General features: G+C 40.0%; 1 protein-coding gene across 1 annotated transcript in view; it reads right to left on the bottom strand.

The window, feature by feature from the left end:
- Window positions 1-22106, bottom strand: part of LOC117875522 (maltase-glucoamylase, intestinal-like) — a 108483-nt gene that overhangs the window by 67562 nt on the left and 18815 nt on the right. Inside the window, exons 5-7 of the mRNA XM_034766906.1 lie at window positions 13488-13656; window positions 12678-12774; window positions 11634-11746 (exon numbers count right to left, since the gene is read on the bottom strand). Of these exons, the coding sequence (XP_034622797.1) occupies window positions 11634-11746; window positions 12678-12774; window positions 13488-13656 (379 nt within the window). The remainder of the gene's footprint in view (window positions 1-11633; window positions 11747-12677; window positions 12775-13487; window positions 13657-22106) is intronic.

Genomic DNA, 22106 nt, shown 5'->3' with positions numbered 1-22106 from the left:
TAACGAGCCTTGTGGATAAGGGTGAAGCTGTGGATGTGGTATACCTAGACTTTAGTAAGGCATTTGATACGATCTCGCATGATATTCTTATCGATAAACTAGGCAAATACAATTTAGATGGGGCTACTATAAGGTGGGTGCATAACTGGCTGGATAACCGTACTCAGAGAGTTGTTATTAATGGTTCCCGATCCTGCTGGAAAGGCATAACGAGTGGGGTACTGCAGGGGTCTGTTTTGGGACCGGCTCTGTTCAATATCTTCATCAACGACTTAGATATTGGCATAGAAAGTACGCTTATTAAGTTTGCGGATGATACCAAACTGGGAGGGATTGCAACTGCTTTGGAGGACAGGGTCATAATTCAAAATGATCTGGACAAATTGGAGAAATGGTCTGAGTTAAACAGGATGAAGTTTAACAAAGACAAATGCAAAGTGCTCCACTTAGGAAGAAAAAATCAGTTTCACACATACAGAATGGGAAGAGACTGTCTAGGAAGGAGTACAGCAGAAAGGGATCTAGGGGTTATAGTGGACCACAAGCTAAATAGGAGTCAACAGTGTGATGCTGTTGCAAAAAAAGCAAACATGATTCTGGGATGCATTAACAGGTGTGTTGTGAGCAAGACACGAAAAGTCATTCTTCCACTCTACTCTGCTCTGGTTAGGCCTCAGCTGGAGTATTGTGTCCAGTTCTGGGCACCGCATTTTAAAAAAGATGTGGAGAAATTGGAAAGGGTCCAGAGAAGAGCAACACGAATGATTAAAAGGTCTTGAGAACATGACCTATGAAAGAAGGCTGAAAGAATTGGGTTTGTTTAGTTTGGAAAAGAGAAGACTGAGAGGGGACATGATAGCAGTTTTCAGGTATTTAAAAGGGTGTCATAAGGAGGAGGGAGAAAACTTGTTCACCTTAGCCTCTAAGGATAGAACAAGAAGCAATGGGTTTAAACTGCAGCAAGGGAGGTCTAGGTTGGACATTAGCAAAAAGTTCCTAACTGTCAGGGTGGTTAAACACTGGAATAAATTGCCTAGGGAGGTTGTGGAATCTCCATCTCTGGAGATATTTAAGAGTAGGTTAGATAAATGTCTATCAGGGATGGTCTAGACAGTATTTGGTCCTGCCATGCGGGCGGGGGACTGGACTCGATGACCTCTCGAGGTCCCTTCCAGTCCTAGAATCTATGAATCTATGAGAACTTCTCTGGATTCCGTGGATCCAAAGCATTTTAGATAAGTGCCTTGTTGTGCTTAGTAGTTAGCGATTGTATTAGTCTAACAGTTAGTTTTACTGTTATTGTTAGTATCAGTGCCAGAAATAATAGCTGATCTGAAGAACAAGCAGCACGGATTCAAGAGGTGCATGTCATGTCCTGCATCTGACACTCACACCCTGTGCTTGAAATATTTAGACAAAGGCCATTCTCCCTCATGCTGTACCATATGTGACACTTGTTCTCCACATGCAGGGAAAGACAGACAAAATAGGCTTCAAGCCCTTTTACTTCAAGAAGTTTTAATGGCTAACTCTCCTGGATTGCAGGTTTCCAATGTCTCTGACAAAACGATCAAGGGTCCTGAATTGGCACCAGGTGCTTCTAGTTCCAGAAGGTATTGTTATTGACTTAGTCAGACTCTCCACCAAGCTCCAGTTCCAAGATGACTGAGTGATCAGTAGCTAAACTTCTGGACCCCGTACTGAGAAGAGGTCAGCCCTTCACCAAAAGAGTTATGGGCAATAGGTAATCTGTGACTGGGGCCTCTGTGGATCCGGGACCCTTGGTTCAGAGGAAAAAGAAGGCCAAGACAAAGCATCTTTCACTACAGGAGAAAACTCCTCAGTCAATAGATTCATCTTCAGATTGGGAATTTATGGATCTGAAACTTTCCAGAGATCTGTACCTTAAGGCCTCTCTGTATCATCGGATTGTTCCAACATTATGGTTCTGAGAAAACCATCAGATCCAAATACCTCATCTTTCTCAGTTCCATGTATAGTCATTACAGCACAGGTACACTCTGATCTGCATGGGCCCATGGAGTTTTCCAGTTCCACGCTTAGATCATGCACTCCTTTCCTCCAGACAAGAGGCAGAGTGCATGAAGAGGCACTGTAGTGAATGAACCTGCAGAAATACTAACTCTTTCAGAAAAGATTCTTATTGGGTTGCAGAGGTAGACAATATCTCCCATATATCTACTGCAACTTCCAACTTCAGTTGTTTCTTCTATCAGCTCTTTGTTAGATCCAGGATCAGAACACCATTCAGAGGAAGATCTGGATCTGGTGGTATTTGTGGATCCACAATCCTTTCCTACATTGCCCAAAAACTGCATTTCTCATCTGGATTATCAGTAGGTCCCCTATCCTCAATACTAGGACACCATGCTAGAATTGAAGAGTTGGCAGGACTGGCATATGCCACCTTGAATATCATGGCTCTATCAACCTCCCTTCATATTTAAGTCTTTGGATCCGTGCAGAGACAGAACTACTCCTGTGGAGCTGGGATGTTCAGAGCCTAAACCTGAAGATCCAAAAATACTCTTTATGAAGAAGAGGAGGAATGAGATTCCCCTTCTCAAATGGATAGTCAGCAACTTGAACAATAATTACCAGGTGATTCCTCTCCTGATGAAATGTGGGTGTTGCATCAGCTTAGTCTCTCTTGGAAAACACTATTCAATGGCATTAGCTGAATGGTTACTACATAAACTTCACATCTGTCACAGATGAAGTTCTTCACACAGTCTTTGATCTATTTGGTAGTACACCTACCAACAAGGTTTCTTTACCAATCTTGGAAGGTTGCTGGCAACGAGAAAAATCAATATGGAAAAATCTCTCATCTTGCCAACCTATTTCCAAGAAAGTAGAAAAGCTATATCAAATCCCCTTTGAGGGTTTTTCATGCTTTGATGCTTCCTGCTCCTAACTCCCTAGTGGTGGCAGCAACAGCACAGAAGTAAAAAGCTGGGTACTTACACGCCACTCCTAATGATAGAGAAGGGAAAAGATTAGATTCTTTGGGAAGGAAACTGTTTTCTTAGTCTTTCTTGATTTTGAGGATTGCTAACCATCAAGCTATCCTGGCCAATATCAATTTCACCTATGGGACAACATTTCATTTTTTACAAAGAATCTTCTGGAGGAATATGAAAAGTTAGCTATCGCTATTATCAAGGAGGGTCAAAATGTGGCCAAAAATGTTCTAGAGTGTCCTTTGACATTTCAGATGCTTCTTCAAGATCATAGCCTCTTCCATAATTCTTCATAGGCTAACTTGATTATGATCTTCTTCTCTCTCCTTTGTTACTAAGTCGAAGATCAAGGATCTCCCATTTGGGGGGAGACAATTTGTGCAGTTCTAAAATAGATGAAGCGTTAGAAAAATGGATCTCTATATCAAGGATCTCTAGGACTCTTGCCGTCTTTCAGGAGGATTCCTGCATCTTGTTTAGATACCTGAGATAATGTTATATACCCTGTTCATCATCTTCTTACTACTCTTAAAGACAAGACTAGTAGCAACAACAGCATCCTCCTCCTTCTCAGTCTCACTTAAGAAAAAGATCCTCTAAATCCAAGATGAGATCAAAGAACTCTTCTACTACCACTACTTCTTTAACTTCTTTTAGACCTCAGGTTGACATTACAACTGAGAGCTGCAAACCAATCTTACAGAGTTCTTCTCTAGCTTTAGAGACCTTCTTTCCCATTTTTACATCAAATGGTAAAACATCACTACAGACAGATGGGTTTGGACGTTATTAAAGAGGGCTACACCATCCAATTCGAGACCATCCCTCCATACCACCTTCCTCTCCCTTTTTGGGGACCCCTCTAATGAGATGTTTCTCAGATCGGAAATCCATTCTCTTCTACTAGAGGGAGCAATAGAGGAGGATCTGCAAAAACTCAGGAATCAAGATTTTTATTCTAGTTATTTCCTCTTTACTTACACACACACACACACACACACACACACATGGATATTTGGATATTTTCAACAAATTCTAGATATGAATCTAGATCTAATGTAACAAACACACCAGGAAGTTCTGCTTCAGGATATTGACTCTTGGTTCAATTTTCCCCTTTCTTTCTACTCAGGATTGGTTTGCTGCTCTTGATCTCAAGGATGATTACTTCCATATTTCTATTCAATCTTCTCACAGGAAATACCTTTCTTTTGCCCTCAGTCAGAACCATTTCCAATACAAAGTTCTCCCCCCTTGGCCTTTCTGCTGAACCCAGAGCTTTTTATAAAATGCCTTTCTGTAATAGCAGCCTTCCTCAGAAGACAAGAAATGTTCATTTTTCCATATGCCAGCCAGCAACTGGCTTCTGAAAGTTCACGCCAAAGATGAGTTGAACCTAGTCATTCTTTTCACACAGTCTCTGTTCCAAAAACTAGGTTTTCTGATAAACAAGAAAAAATCCTTAATGTACCCAACAAAAACAAACAAACAAACAATCTCTTTCACAGGAGCAGTTCTCAACTCCAGAGTAGTGAGAGCTTACCTCATAGAGGACAAATTCCAAAAACTGAAATCCACCATACAATGCTTATTTCAGCAACCAATACAGGCAGTACTATTCTTCCTCCCCTTTCTGGATCTTATGGCATCAACAATCTATGTTACACCTTACGCAAGGCTCAGAATGAGTCTTCTTCAACACTGGATTTCAAGAAATTTCAAGCCAATAATGTGCAGTATGCACATGATGCTTACAGTCCCAGCGAAGGTCTCAAATGCTCTCCTGTGGAGACTGAAGCCCATGAATCTACTGAAAAGAGTGATGTTCAATCCCTTGCCTCTTTCAGTAACAGCTAGAACAGATGCTTCCAAGACCAGTTGGGGTGCACATCTCAGCACATTAATGGCAAGGAGACTGTGGAATCTGCAACAATTATAACTTCACATCAATGTCCATTTAACACTCAAATCCTTCCTTCCCCAAATTCAGGGCTCTGTGGTTCAAGTTGCCAAGGACAATGACAGCAATGTAGTATGTAAATAAACAGATCATCACAACTTTGCCGAGAAGCAATAAAACTGTGGGACTGGTGTATGTCAGGAAATTTATTTAACTGCATTGCATATAGCAGGATCTCAGAACCAACTAGTGGATCAACTGAGCAGGGACTCTTTGCAGAGTCATAAATGGTCTCTGAAGCAATCAATGATTCAGGACATCTTCAATCCTTGGGAATTTCCAAGCATAGACCTCTTTGCCATCTGCCTCAATATTAAATACTACTTTTGTTCAAGAGCAAGGGTGAACAAAGTAGTGCTCTGACTGCACCCTAAATTTTTACTTAAAGTAATTTCTGATTTTCATGTTCATCAATGTATTAGCTGACGTATTAACCTTCCAGTATTCTTTTGAAAACCTCATAAGAGTGAATCAAAGTTACATTGTTTGGATGTTAAAAGAGTTTTAACTAATTATTTGGATAGAACAGAAATATTCAGGATTGCTCATAAACTGTTTCCTATTCAGATAATTATAAAGGAAAAGCTTTTTCTGCTTAAACTAGATGAAGAGAGTATAAGAAAGTATCACAATCGCTTTCTGCTGCTATTAAAACCCATTCTACCAGGGCAGTTGCTACTTCAGCAGCATACTTCAAACACCTCCCATTAATAGAAATTTGTAAAGCAGCCAAAAGGAGCTCAATACATCCTTTTACTAAACATTATGCATTAGACATAGCTGCTAGGTCTGATGCACAGTTTGGCAGGACAGTTCTCCAATCTATTTAATTAGGACATCTTGTCCCACCAGCCATTTTACTATATACTGTTTGCCAAACTATTGCCAAGAGTGGGAATATGCAGAGGACACTTGAAGAAGAAATGAAGGTTACTTACTTGTAAACTAGGTTCTTCAAGATGGACTCTGCACATTTGCACCCCCCACCCTCCTTCCGTGGAAGAAACAGAGGCAGGATCAGCTGCTGTGCCCCCTTTTACAGCTGTGCCCTCAGAACATGCTGAGGGCAGAGGCAGAAGGGAGCATGCGAGTGCTAACACCAGAGGCACTGCTTACCCCAGGGACCACCATTCAGCTGCACTGGTCAGCCCCTATTCCAAGAGGGGGAATGTGCTGGGTCCATCTCAAAGATCCTTGGTTACAAGTAAGTAACCTTCATTTTCCTAAAAACTGCCAGTATAGCCCTTGTGTTAGGTTCCTGATATCTTCGGCTTTAACCCTGAGGAGTTTGGATGTACCCCTGTGTTTTGAATGCACTAATATTGCAATTACACACTCTACCACCCAGCACTTTGCAATGTGTATGTGCTCCTTTGGTGTTTCTTTATGGAGTCTCTTCCATGGCACTGCTGAGTCAGTAATTGTCTGTGCAGGAGCACAATTAATAAACCTCCTGGCCTTTAATAACCAGGAGAACCAAGTGACCTGCCACTTCTTTTGAAGCAGTTCTCAGACCACTGAATAGCAATTGCTCCTCACATTCCCAAACAGGCTATTTATTTATATGAGTTCGCTGCCCAGTTGGGAATGTGTTTAATGAGGAGAGAAGCAAACCAGCAGCAAGCAGTGATTCTCCCCTCATTAGAGACTGGCAAATATGGTTTTATAGTGTCCGCAGTCTCCAATCCAATTACATGGGTTTTCATTAGCAAAATTTAGTCTAACTGCTCTAAAAACAGCATGTGATTCCATCTGTGAATGAAGGCGTGAACCTTTCAAAGCTTAGTTAATATCTCTGAATCCTGACAGACGCAAAGGTCCCCAAACATTTCCCTCTATGCTGTCCCTGGTTTGTTTTCTCAACCCATAATTTTCAAATGCAGTTTTTGTATCTTAGTGAAACTTGTAAAATAATCAAAGCCCAGAGAAGCATAATACAGAAATGGTTCAGACAGGTGTCTTACCAATTATTTTGTTCTTCTACCTTACAGTTCATTCCTGCTCCCAACACTTTACTGTTTTAGAATATGGTCAGAGTACTATGTTGTGTGGCTATGTTGCATGACTAGGATTAAATTCTAAACCATGCTATTATACTCTAGTACAATAGATCACTACAAGCTGCTCTAAATTACGTCTGGCTGCCCATGGCCCAATGGACTATTCCAGCACCCAGGAACAGATGGAATGCCAACGAGCTCCAGCTACATCCCCATTTCACAGGCCACACGCCCTATGCCAGGAAATGTGGGTGGGTGGCCAACAGCCACTAGACCAGCTCTGTCCCACCCCGGGGTTCCTGCTGCACAGGGGAATTCACCAGCTTTGCAGCCTCCTTTTTGCGATGATTTGCAATGCAGTGGCATTGTAATTGAAAGAAGAATTGAACACCTTGTTTGAGGGGACACACTGCAGCTTTTCTGCCTCACAATTGTGGGTGCACCATGTTTAGTGCATTGTAGGAAAATCTGGGCAGCAGTGGATAGAGCATCCCAAGGACACATACACAGAGAGTGGTGTCAGCAACATTTGGACACTAGCACTCTGAGATGTCCTACTATACATGCAGCTAGTTGGAAGGAAGACCAGCCAAATAAGCTACATAGCTTAGTTAGGAATTCCTGTCTGTCCAGAAAAATAATAATATTGAAAACTGATTACAGTAAGGAAACCATGTGCTAGGACAGGCTTCTATCTGTCTCCCACAATTTTTACATGGCCCCATCATTGTAATTTCTGAATGCTTAAGCTTTCAACAAGGGGAATGCATGATTAGCAGCCACAGCGCCTGGCTGCATTAGTAATGTTGCATGTGCACATAAGGCGTGTTTAGAGCTAAATATTTCACTAACTGGTTAAAAAAAATCCTTTAAAAGTTATATTGTAAACAAGACCTTGTGGACGATACCAAACTGGGAGGGGTTGCAAATGCTTTGGAGGATAGGATCATAATTCAAAATGATCTGGACAAACTGGAGAAATGGTCTGAAGTAAATAGGATGAAATTCAAGAAGGACAAATGCAAAGTACTCCATTTAGGAAGGAACAATCAGCTGCACACATATAAATTGGGAAATGACGGCCTAGGAAGGAGTGCTGCGGAAAGGGATCTGGAGGATCACAAGCTAAATATGAGTCAACAATGCAACACTGCTGCAAAAAAAATGAACATCATTCTGGGATGTAATAGCAGGAGTGTTGTAAGCAAGACACAAGAAGCAGTTCTTCCACTCTACTCTATGCTGACTAGGCTTCAACAGGAGTATTGTGTCCAGTTCTGGGTGCCACATTTCAGCAAAGATGTGGACAAATTGGAGAAAGTCAAGAGAAGAGCAACAAAAATGTTTAAAGGTCTAGAAACCATGACCTGTGAGGGAAGATAGAAAAAAATGGGTTTGTTTAACCTGTAGAAGAGAAGACTAAGAGGAGACATGATAACAGTTTTCAAGTACATAAAAGGTTGTTACAAGGAGAAGGGAGAAAAAATGTTCTCCTTAACCTCTGAGGATAGGACAAGAAGCAATGGGCTTAAATTGCAGAAAGGGAGGTTTAGGTTGGCCATTAGGAAAAATTCCTAACTGTCAGGGTGATTAAGCACTGGAATAAATTGCCTAGGGAGGTTGTGGAATCTACATCATTGGAGATTTTTAAGAGCGGGTTAGACAAACACCTGTCAGGGATGGTCTAGATAATACTTAGTCCTTCCATGAGTGCAGGTGACTGGACTAGATGACTTCTCAAGATCCCTTCCAGTCCTAGGATTCTATGATTATTTAAACAAAGCATAGTATACAACACTGGTCCCCACAGTTATGGTAGCTAATCAACCAAACCAAACCAAGTTCTTTTTCTTTCATGTACAACACTGGTCCCCACAGTTATGGTAGCTAATCAACCAAACCAACCAAAGTTCTTTTTCTTTCATGCAATTTTAGAGGATCCCTTTCCCCTTGGCAGAAACAAAAACAGAAAGATCTTGCCCTTTCTGGAACACTAATGTAATCCATTGGTCAGTATGTGTTACAGGTCTTCTTCTGTGCCTGATCAGCAGAAGAGATGAGTCTATTATAGCCCAGCTAGAGACCCAGGATTCTTTGTCTCAAGCTGTAGCAGCTTATGCTTTTACCTCTGGAGGTCCAATCATCGGAGTGTTGGCCAAGATGGCAACCACCAGACAAACAGAGAATAAACAGAGTTCTCTCCTTACCGGAGTGTAAGCTGCGTTATCCAGTCCCACCGTAGGAAAAGAGTAATATTTCCCCACTACAACCCATCCTTTTTCTATTTTTACATAAATCTTGCAGTTGGTCCCTGTAGCTGAAATATGTTGATTTTGCAACATGAATAAATGGGGACTAAAATATTACCAACAAACTTTGTTCCTCTTGGTCATATGGGGAGAACATTAATGTATTTCTAGGACACTGATCATCATAGTATCTGATTTAATCCAGGTCTGTGGTATAGAAACACTATTGTATTAATCCAGTGTTTCCCCAAAATGCATTTGCGGTAGGCTTCCCATATATTATGGGTAGGGCCCTACCAAATTCACAGTCCATTTTGGTCCATTTCAGAGTCACAGGATTTTAAAAATAGTAAATTTCATGATTTCAGTATTTAAATCTGAAATTTCACAGTAATTGTAGGGGTCCTGACCCAAAAAGGAGTTGCGGGGGGGGGGGGCTTGGGGGGGAATGTCACAAGGTTATTGTGTATGTGTGTGAGGGGGGGTGTTATGGTACTGCCTCCCTTACTTCTACGCTGCTGTTGGCGGTGGCTCTGCCTTCAGAACTGGGCAACTAGCCAACAGCCACCACTTTCCTGCCGCTCAGCTCTGAAGGCAGCGCAGAAGTAAAATAGGCAATATCACAACCCCCTTAAAATAACCTTGTGACCCCCCTACAACTGCTTTTTAGGTCAGGACCCCCAATTTGAGAAACTCTGGTCTCCCCATGAAATCTGTATAGTACAGGGAAAAAGCACACAAAAGACCAGATTTCGCGGTCTTTTTTCATGGCCATGAATTTGGTAGGGCCCTAATTATGGGCCACCCTTTATGCTTGTTCTCTGCCATCCAGCACTTTGAACAAGAAGCTGGCTGTAGAGAGGGGGAGAAGGTGGCGGAAGAAACACCATGGATCTAAGTAGTGACATTCGTAATTTTTCTCCTGATAATTACAATAGTTACCATTCTGATCTTTACAATTGGCTTTGCAAGCCATTAACATGGTGTTGATTCTACTTCTTACAGGGAATATAGTCAATACCATAGTGATGTTATTTGTTTACAAAGGCAAAATTGTAAAGAATTTTGTAGCAACCACTAGACCTAGTGCAACAACATTTAGAGGGGAGCAACCAGAATGTGCATTTTGGTAACTCTATTGTATGAGATGAACAGATAAAAATTATTCTATGTATGAAGCTGCAGTGGGACAGATACATGTAAAGAAAAGCCTGAATATTTCCCCTATTCTCTGCCTTCTGAGATACCTCCTTATGCTATTGGTGCTCAGACAATATTTACTTTTTTATAACACCCCTGGGGAAATCCTGTACATAGCTTCACCCTGCTCGTACCCCTCTTTGTACATCAGTTTGTTTCTTCAGCTGCAATGATAACTGTAAGTTCAGGTTAGAGATGGACCTGAATGTAAACTACCTTGAACCTTCAGGAAGTTTGGATCCAGATCAATTCTGGGGTCTGTCTTCGTGTATTCAAATGAAGTCAAACACTATTGCTGATTTATATTATTAAGCAAAAATACCTGCTTTAATCATGTTAAAGGAACAGACTAATTTCTTCCTTATTGCTTCCCATGTTCACAAACTCTCTGACTCTCACAACTGAGTGAAACAAAAATCAAAAAGGATTAGAATCTCTCCCTGGCTTTCTCATCCGAATGCATAATGAATGCCTGTAGGAACTGGAACTTCTCCCATGAATCTGAGAATTTGCAGGTGGCAAAAAAAGGAGCTGCAATCAGAACTTCAACATTGATGAGGATAAAATACTGTTAAAAGCTTTTTGTGCTTTGACAAATGTTACAATTATTGCCCTGTGCAAGAAAAGTACAGGGTAACCCCAGGAAGAGGTGGGGGGAATAAAAAATAAAAATTAATCATAGACCTAGCAGACTTGGGCTAAACAGGGAGGAAAATTAAATCACTGGCCTATTGTGATCTTGGTTATGTCATCTTGGGAGGTGATCATATACTGTTATAAGAACCCAGATATATTGATAGAGACAACTTTTCCTTCCTTTTCCTCTAGGAAAAGTCCTAGAGAACTTAAATAGAAATTCCATCCCTGCTATGGAATTCTACAATTTGATTCAAATACCTATAGAAATGCCTATCACATTCACTATTAAATTATATAGATTCTTTGAACAATTTTTATTAGTCACATCCCTATTAAAGCCTGTAGGGTTTTTACAAAAACATTGCCCAGGCGGAGGTATAAAAGTTTTGCCAATAACTTTAATGAGAACAAGTGAGCCCTATATATGAGTAACGTGACTAAGTCTTCCTGTTTGCTCCCATTGGATCTAATCACATAAGCTCCAGTTTGATGTAAACATAACCGATGGACAAATTTATAATCAAATTATCTGACAATACAGATAACTAAGGGTTTCTTTACAGTACACGATCCTGTGTGCTGTAGCTAGTTCTCTACTAACCTCTGTGTATTGCTGTACTACGTTTTCAGGAGTTGGGCCAAGAAATACATAGAAGTCGAGGATCCCTCCGATGGTGCGGAAGGTTAAGGATGGATTTGGACTCAGAGTAATATCTGAAAGAAGAAAACAGAGGTGTTGCACACAGTACAAATTACCTCAGTGCCAGTCCTATGCATTTTGAACCCTTCAGTGCACAGCTGCTAAGTAGGTTAGCCAGCCACTTACTTTAAGCACATATCCCACCCACACAGACCACAGAACAAGTACAAATCGTCTATCTGCCAGCATCACAAAACAGAAACAGGCACCCTTGCAAGGCGGTCCTGTCTTGCAGGGCTGGCACACTGTATGGACAAAGAGAAATAAGGAAATGTGTATAACAGTAGTAAGCTACCATGGCGCTGTGAGCTATATTTCCAGATTTATTCTATTTTGCACAATAACAAATGCACATAAAATATATTGCAAGGTTTTGTGTTTCTTAATTTCACTTGTAGATGAAGGAACCACCAATGTGCATCTAAAGCTCCTCTATAGAATATATATGCATCTAATTTTTTACTGGAAGTCACTGCCTGCCAAAGAAATTGATTTCATAGCTTTAGTGAAGATTCCCCTTTTCAAAAATTGCAGTATTAAATTAATACAGTGAGGTGACCATGGTAACGTGCAAAGCTATTCTTCTCAGAGTGAACACAGTACTAACCTAAATTGACTTGTTTTGCTGGTGTCAGTCCCAGAGGAAATTTCTATTGACTTCAACTTTCTCTACCCTTACATTTAGTTTTAAAAAGTTAATCAATCATATAATTTTAGTTGAAAGTGTATATTTTACCTTGTTTTACAGTAATTGCAATGAAGTCTCTTTGAGAACATAATAATTGTCCCTGGATACTCACTTATGATATGTGTAATATTTTAGGAATCCTGTCATATATTTGTATGTTTAAAAGTCATTAGTGAAAAGAGTTATTTATATATAGCAGAAACAATTTAGCATCTCCATACTTAATCTACATATGTACGGATAATATACTGTATTACCTTGTGCATTGGAGTTCAGTAAGAGGATACCATGAGTATTTGAGTCACTCTCTATGCACATATAAAAAGGATGAACTCCATAAAGATTGGCAAATGTCTGAAACATCAAAAATGGATTATATATAGCTTGTTTTGCCAGTTGTTCACAATCTTTATCATCCAGAAACACATACACAGACAAGTACATTTATTAGTTCATAGCTGAAATGGGTTATTTGCATCCAAACTAATGTAAAGCTCCATCAATAGAACAAGAGATATTTTTAGCCTCAACATTGTCACTTTTATCTTATCTTATTTAAACTCTTAGCCATGGACTATAGTACTCTGGCATTCAGTCAAATGCTCCCGAGTGACCAGGCTAAGAAATTGACTGCTGGTGAGAATATATCAATGACAGGCCAGCATTTAAGCTGCAACTCAGCCAAGCATTTAAGAATATGCCTAACTTTAATCCCCTTGAAGTCATTCTTAAATGCTTGGATGTATAGGGATGAATTTAAGCATGAGCTTAAATACTATGCTGAATCAGAGCCTTGATACATGGAATATTTTTTACTGGGAACGTAGAATGTTTCTTATGCCAAGTTTCCAAATCATTGTAAAATACCCAGTGATTTTACTGTTTAGCTAATTACATTTTGTTGCATTTCCATAACATTTTATGAAACCCATTTTATGTTCTTTCCCATTAATTCATAATTAACACCTCTTGTCATGTAGTAATGCTCTTAATCTGGTATTACTGTATTTTGCCATTTCATTTTTAAAGTATGATCCCAGCACCAAATGCTGCATTAAATGACTTACCGTTGGTGGCTGGTCTCTGGAAAACATCCCGTAATTAACAAAATTCATATTGTGCTTAAAGGATGGATGTTCATGTTCACCAAATCCATAAACAGAGGTGGATGGCACAGTGGTGGTAATCTGCAGATACTGTTTGGAAAAAATTAAATCTCCAAGTGATGTGTCCCACCTGTGTCAAATACAGTGAGTATGAACATGATTAGTTTGCTCATGCCTTATATTCATCACTTTAACATCAAGTTGGAGTACTTGAAAATTTTGTTGCATTTCTTGCAATAGTAACATATACAAATGCAATTTACAAATTAATTCTATGTGTGCTTCTAATGTACTTAAACATATATCTTATATAAGGACAACTGAGGTAAGAGGAAGGCATTATATAAAGTACTGTCACTGAAATAAGCAGTTGCTCTTGCTATTTCTATAACCAGTGGCGCATATTGAAGACTGTTATCACATGGTGGTGTCTACAATGTCACTAACAATAACAACATTTAGTAGCAATCATCTTTTATCAGTGTGTGAAGTCCCATTGAAATTAATGGGATTACTCATGTGCTTAAACTAAAGCATATGCTTAATGCTTTGTTGGATCAGGGCTGAGGGTTTGATCAGAGTTGGATCACTGACTAACAGAGGTGAGGGTGCATAGCACCCCACAAGACCAGGTCCTTAAATGACAGCTTTCTCTAGACTGTGACTTCATAATACCTGTATAAACAGATCAAATTTGTTCTAAACAAAGGACATTTATAGATATTTTTATATTTATGATTCTTTCTTGTTTCTTTCATTAGTTCTATGCATTTATTTCTATTGAATCATCTATGAACAAATACACATTTTAATTAGGTGTTACTTCATGTTTGCTGTTACTAATGCTATAATGAGCTGTATATATACTCTCAAAGTACATTGCACCACTATATGACATGAATACCAAACTTATATATCACTGCTGAACTGTGATTTCGTTACAATAAATTAAAATAAATGAACCAAAACCACAGGTGGTGGTAGCGATGCTACTTTCATAGATCCAAAGGCCAGAACGGACCACTGTGATCATCTAGTCTGACTTCCTGTGTACACAGGCCACAGATCTTCCCCAAAGTAATTCCTAGTGGCTAGTGCATATATTTTAGAAAAACATCCAATCTTGATTTTAAAATGGTAAGTGATGAACAATCCACCACAACCCATGGTAAATTGTTCCAATGGTTAATTATGCTCACTGTTAAAATGTACACCTCTTTCTTGCGTGAATATAAATACAAATATAAATATTAAATACGGTAATATAAATTATTTGTTATCAGAGGTTTGGGTAAAATTAAAATTATTGGCTAATTACCAAATTAGCCAATAAACTAATTATGTGGGAGGTTCTGTATATTAGCAGTGGGCATAGTACTATAGCTATTTACTGCAGCACACCTATAAACTATCCTGTTTGAGAGCCTGGGTTCATACTGTTTTCACCAGACCGAATTTATATTTCTTACCCTAGGACAAACTTTTTACTGTCGTGGGAAAGAGATTTGGGTTAAACAACTGGCCCTATGTGGCACTCCAGGCAGTGCTCATGCTGCATCTTCCATCACTGGGAGAGCACAGACTCTTGCCCTTATGTAGAGCTGCAATGGGGGATGGGAAGGCTCCTTGTCCTTCCCCAGTCTAGTGCACATATGCAAGGGTTAGGTACAGTCTGGGCCTAGAGGGAGAAGCCAAGTATACCAAGCAATTATTGCAAATTAAGACAATGTATTTATTGGGCCTTGGTGTTTTGGCAGTACCACAGCTCTAACAAGCTGGAACAATGAGGATTTTATGTAACTGGTGACTTAATTGTTAAACATCATGTTCGTGCCTTTGCCAATGGAAACCCTCAAGCCACTAGGAAAGGTGATGTTTTTCTTTTTGCTTGGAAATATGTATAAAGTATCACCAAGAATTACAGGGGACCCTTTTAAAAACCAAGGCTTTTTTGTGAGGAAAAGTTACCTTATATTTACCTTATATGGGAATAGGTATCAGCTCATGTGCTGTGTTCCTGGCAAAACTAACATGATCACCTATTTCAGTCAGGTACTGGGTTTCCAGTGTCAATGTTCTGAGAAAAGGATGGTTGAAGAAGTAAAAAGCAAATGTAGCCAGAAAGAAAGACGTTGGGAAGAACTGGAATAACTGCCTTAGCCCATTGAGCACTCTGTGTGATGTCTACTCAGAGAACGTGAGGTTTCATATTTCCTGGTATCTGCATTCAAACACTGACATTCCCGATTTGAAAGTAATTAGCATTACCAAGGGATTAAAGTATTTGCTGTATTTTACAAAGGGTATTTCCTACACAATAGTGTCACTGCAGTGTTTTGGATCATAATTGCAGTGACTCTATTTTTCCACAGTGGAACATGGAACACAGCGGCTCCTATATTGGGACACCAGGTTTTTTGTTTTTTTTTTTTTTTTTATTAACCTACTATGTATTCACCTACTTCATGGCCATATGTTGAACTTCCATAGGGATCCAAAGGAGTTATCACAAAGTAATCAACAAAATGGTGTCCCAATATATGGGACTCACTCCCATCTCTCTCACGCAGTCACCTTGCTGTGTACTTCAGTCCCATTTATACACCATTTCCCATTTTGATCCTATATTTATGTTTTTTTTTCTGTCTTGCTTGTAGCGCACCAGTCACAATAGTAGGCAGGTGCCAAATGCAGTATTTACTGTAGCATAATACCACCATCAAAAATAAGCCTCTGCTCTCTCTTTTCCTTAGTGTTAGGTAACTTCTGATTGCTGGCATTGCTTTCTTTTTTTTTTCCTTCTTCCCTTTAAAAGACAAAAAGACAGGACTTCCCTTTAAATCCTCCCTCCCCAAGCATTCTACAGCCCGGAGCCCTGCTATTACATTAATGCTGTAAGCTGCCACGATCCATTGTTTTACAACACTGCAATATTTTGAGTGCTATTTAGGTTAAAAAATGACCATTTAAATGAGAGACCCACCTTTATCACTCTAAAAACCTTTGGATACAATAAAAGAAAAATGTTATATTTGCCTTGTGACAGTGTTTGTTTACTCCCATCTGCTTTAAAGCAGAATGAAAGGCAACAAAACAGAAGGAATATAAAATTATACAATGTTCGTAGGAATGTGCTTGATTCTCATTAAAAAATTACTTACCAACTACAATGATAAACTGAACAATATCCCCAGCCCCCTTTTCACGAATAAGGTCAGTCTAAGAAGTTTGTGTATTTGCACATAGATTGATTGGTTTGAGAGAATATTACATGGGAGAAAAGTCTAAAAAATTCAGATACAATATTCACCATTAACAATTCAGCATTTGCCATCAGTTACACACACCATTGTCTATGAATATCAGAGCATCCCCCTCAACTCAGGAGATCTCCCTAGTAAAATATTTGGAAAATGTTAACCTTTTAGTAGTTTCTATTGTATTTTCCAATCTTTGGAAGTATGAGGAGGCCAAGGTATTTTGATAGCTGTGATACTGCCTACTAACTGTAGTGCTGCCATTCCTTTAGGTATCACTTCTGAAAACAGGTGCTCCCTTCCAAAGACTGTGCATGAGGCTTAAGAATAAGCCTCTCTATTTATAGCCTCTCATCTGGAAGAAGACTGACTCAGGAGCCAAAGGGACAGCATGAAGTTTGCATTTCTGGCTGGCATTCGAGCTTGTAGCATGAGAACAAACAGTAGGTCCCCTTTGTGCTACCAGCTCAGAGTGCAACTATAATGGATCAGTGAAACGGCCTTGAAAATAAACAAATGAAATAATGCTTGGTTTATTTAAGGGATTAGTATATAATACCTTGTAGCATTTCAAGTATGACTAAAAGTCAATGGAATCAGGTTTGTTAAATATGGCCACTTATTCCTTGAAATCCAAGCAATTATTAAATGTAAAAAAATCCCCTGGCCCAAGGACATTGTTACATGTAAATGAACATCTGGTGCTACTAAGAGGTCTTATAAACCTTCAGAGATTGGGTAAAATTTTCAAAAGCACCTAAGTGATTTAGAAGCCTAAATCCCATCTTAAAAAGCCACTTCAAATTTAGGAGCCTAAATCTCAAGGACGTTCAATGAGGTTCCTAAATAATTTCTGAAAATGACACCTCCTCTCCAGTTTCCTCATCTTCGCCTAACATCCTTGTAAAAAGAACAGGAGTACTTGTGGCACCTTAGAGACTAACAAATTTGTTAGTCTCTAAGGTGCCACAAGTACTCCTGTTCTTTTTGCGGATACAGACTAACATGGCTGCTACTCTGAAACCTAACATTCTTGTGGCAATTCCAGGCATTGATAACTTGGAAGAGGAATACTCAGAAAGAGATTGGTATATCTCTAGCTTTCTTGTAATATGAGTTAATAAGTGGAAGCAGGGAGGAAAGTTAGCATCATGTGATCAGCAGGTTTTCCACAGAACACTAGTGGTCCATTGACCACAGTTCAAGAATTGCTGCGGTAATACCACTTTTGATAATTAATCACAAAATGTATTTACAATTATTGATTCTGTTCTGTTCAGGTTCTTCTACTGCACCCATCACCATAATATCAGAGCATTTTCCAGAAGTGCAATAACCCAGACAACAGCATTTTTGTTTTGAAAAGGAATTAGGCAAACATTACCTACATCCCCCTTACCAGTGTATAAAAATTGTAATGATGATAACACCAAAAATACCCTGCAAGAATAATGGCTGTTATAAACTGGAAGCAAATATGAGCTACACAAGTTGCACACAGGTTGCCTATGTGACTTTCAGCAAAATTGCAGTTTGAGACAATAGCTTTATAAATCATTCTGATAGCTTCCCTTCTAGAAAATTCTCATGAGAAGTGGTGTCAGTGCTTACTACAAGAATCAATACAAAAGCCAGCTGAACTCTGCAGCAGCAATTTTGAAATTAGTGACAATCTTGATTAGGATTTGATTATTTGTTGCATGTCCTCCGAAGTGTGATAACTAACAAAGAATTGCATGCTCTTAATAGAGATATCAGAAAATGTGTCTGGCTTGGAAAGATGCTCTGTCTTGCATTATTCATATTCTATCATGCAAGAAAGATTGTTTGGAGCACAAGTATTAACACACTGGATCAGACACATGGGCCATCTAGTCCAGTATCCTGGTCTCCAACAATAGCCAGTGCCACATGCTTAAGAGGAAGGCATGAAACTTGTTTGCGGAGGAAGGTTTTTTGCTAATATTGTAGGAGAATTGGTTTGTGTTCTGAGTCATTTGGGTTGATAGCCTTTATAATTTTTTAATTAGCTGGTATGATTATAGCTGATTCTTATTATACAGATCTGTATCCTATCAAGCTCTCTGCCTCAATAATATATTGCGAACTCCACAGGATAATTATACTTTGTGTAAAACATTATTTCTTTATGTTATTTTTATATTTGTTACCTTTAAATCTGATGGGTATTTGCTTGTTGTTCAACTCTGCTGAAACCAAATAGCCCCAATCTCTCCTCAAAGAGAAACCTCTCTATGCCTCTGATCATTTGCCCGGCTCTTTTCTATTGCTGCTGTACCCATGGAATGACCAAAAGGGAATATGGTGTTCAACATGACACCATATTATTGAGTAATATAATGGCATTATGATCTGTTCAGTTTTATTTTCTACCCCTCTCTTACAACAGCCTAACATTTTGACTGCCATTGGGCCCTGAGCAGATGTTTTCACGCCTCTCACAAAAGCTTCCCAGGTATTACAAAGAGCTGTAGTAATGACTGTAAATAGTATTCAGGAACATATATATCCATCCCCTAAGTTTCCATCCTCTCCCATCTACAATATTTTCACGTATGACGTTAGATAACTCCCCGTAAGGAGACCTTGCGTACATAAATGACAGAGATGGAAGGGATTTTTATACCCTATGGACACAAACACAGGCCTGATATCCTCTTCTTCTCCATCTATCATACTAATCCACTGTGATGGAATTTAAAGCATAAATACACATCTATTGCATCTGGGACAGAGACTGCAATATAGAAATGATGGATGAGAAACAAAAATATATAGATATTAACAAAAAATTCACAGTGATTCTTCTGCACAGAATATACTGTACTCTACATGGATTACATTCGTGGCAATACCCCAGCATTTTGCTATAGGATTTGTGGGATTATAGGGACTTCTAAGCATTTTTAGTGGGGTTGTCCAAAACGGAAAAGCTGCTGACAGAGATAAAGTGCTCTGTGTGAACAAGTTTATGAAAATTTGGGATAGTTTTACAATGGAAGCTACAGTGGTGTATATGGATTTGTGTTGTCTAAACACCATTTGTCATCTACTGAGACACTGGGAATGCAGCTCGGAAATGTGTAATTTGGCCTGGTTTGTTGTTATTGATTACTTTGAGCAATGCTGGTGTTTACAGAGAGATTAATGGTCAGCTCAACTCTTTATTGGGATTCCAGGAATTTGATCTGCTGCAGCTGGATATGCAGGATTTTTTATGTTTTAAAAAGGGTTCTTCCCGAGTCTCTGCCTGTCCCCAGAACTTCCCAGAGAGGTGATTCACAGGTGCGGAGGTGACTTTGTGTGCTAAAACCTGGAGCTACATTACCTTTAGCATGGATTTCACTCACAAATGGGGAGGGAGGGGGCGGAAATGATGCAATCCTTTCCAGCTCTACACCTGCCCCTTTTCCTACTTCCCCTGGGTGCTTCCCCCCACCCCATGCTGAAATCTGGTGGAGAAAGCATCTGACTCTTTCACTTCCTAGTGGAAAGGGCTATGAACAGAGGGTCTCCACATGGTTAGCAGGATGATCAGGTTCATTTTCATATGAGCAGCTTGTGTAGGTTTAAAATAGACCCCCTGATTAAGCTGAATAGAGGGGTCCTTGGGAAGGCCCAGCTGAGTTGCCAGCTTTGGTAACAGAGAGTTTTCTGCAAGGCTGTGTCAGCAGGACAGAAGCACATCGGTTCACAGTGTAGTCTTGAATAGACAAAGAAAATTGCCCCTTGCTAACAATGGGTGTCATCAACAGGTGCCCAGCAAAGTCTAATGGCAATGGCCAAACCATGTTCAGCACAATTTTAGAAATGAGTTTTAATCACTGCTTCTGAAACTGTGTAGAACACAGCTCTGACCTTGGCAACACATGCAGACATGTCTGGCACCAGTTCAGCTGCACCTATTGCTCATACTAATCATCAGCAATGAGTAATTTTCTTAGACAAAGCTTTTTTGATGGTTGTTTGTGCAGCAGCAAAAGGGACAGAATACAAAGAATTGATTGCTCCATTCATAGGCTTGTTGCTTTAACCATTTTGGACTCCATTGCTTTGTCTGAACAAGAGGATTTTACCACTGGTTCAGCTGAGCCCATGTTACCTCTGGTGAGAGCCCTAATGTAGAGAAGGTTCCCATATGCCTAGACCCGTTTTTACCAACATGTTGGTAAAATTGCTTTCACCAGGTTTAAATAACATAGTGGTAAAAATGCCAAAAGCTACAGGAAGCAACAGAGGGTCCTGTGGCACCTTTGAGACTAACGGAAGTACTGGGAGCATAAGCTCTCCTTTTGCCCCAGCACCCCCACGAACATGATACAGTTCTGTGGTGATCTGGAAGCCTACTTTCGCCGCCTCCGACTCAAAGAATACTTTCATGATAACACTGAACAGCGCACTGATACACAGATACCCTCCCACCAACAACACAGGAAAAAGAACTCCACATGGACTCCTCCTGAGGGTCAAAATGACAGTCTGGACCTATACATAGAATGCTTCCGCCGACGTGCACAGGCAGAAATTGTGGAAAAACAACATCGCTTGCCTCATAACCTAAGTCGTGCAGAACGCAATGCCATCCACAGCCTCAGAAACCACCCTGACATTATCATCAAAGAGGCTGATAAAGGAGGTGCTGTTGTCATCATGAACAGGTCTGACTACCAGAAGGAGGCTGCCAGACAACTCTCCAATACCAAATTCTACAGGCTGCTTTCCTCAGATCCCACTGAGGAATACACTAAGAAACTGCACCATCTACTCAGGACACTCCCTACACTAACACAGGAACAAATCAACATACCCTTAGAGCCCCGACCGGGGTTATTCTATCTACTACCTAAGATCCACAAACCTGGAAATCCTGGACGCCCCATCATCTCGGGCATTGGCACTCTCACTGAAGGACTGTCTGGATATGTGGACTCCCTACTCAGACCCTACGCCACCAGCACTCCCAGCTATCTCCATGACACCACAGATTTCCTGAGAAAACTACAATGCATTGGTGACCTCCCAGAAAACACCATCCTAGCCACCATGGATGTAGAGGCTCTCTACACAAACATCCCACATACAGATGGAATACAAGCTGTCAGGAACAGTATCCCTGATGATGACACAGCACAACTTATTGCTGAGCTCTGTGACTTTATCCTCACGCACAATTATTTCAAATTTGGTGACAACATATACCTCCAGACCAGTGGCACCGCTATGCGCACCCGCATGGCCCCACAATATGCCAACATTTTTATGGCTGACCTGGAACAACGCTTCCTCAGCTCTCGTCCACTCA

This window comes from Trachemys scripta, chromosome 1, assembly GCF_013100865.1.
Source record: "Trachemys scripta elegans isolate TJP31775 chromosome 1, CAS_Tse_1.0, whole genome shotgun sequence".
NCBI classification, from domain to species: Eukaryota; Metazoa; Chordata; order Testudines; family Emydidae; genus Trachemys; species Trachemys scripta.
Note: the sequence above shows the minus strand (reverse complement) of the source record. Positions and strands in the feature narration are given on the sequence as shown.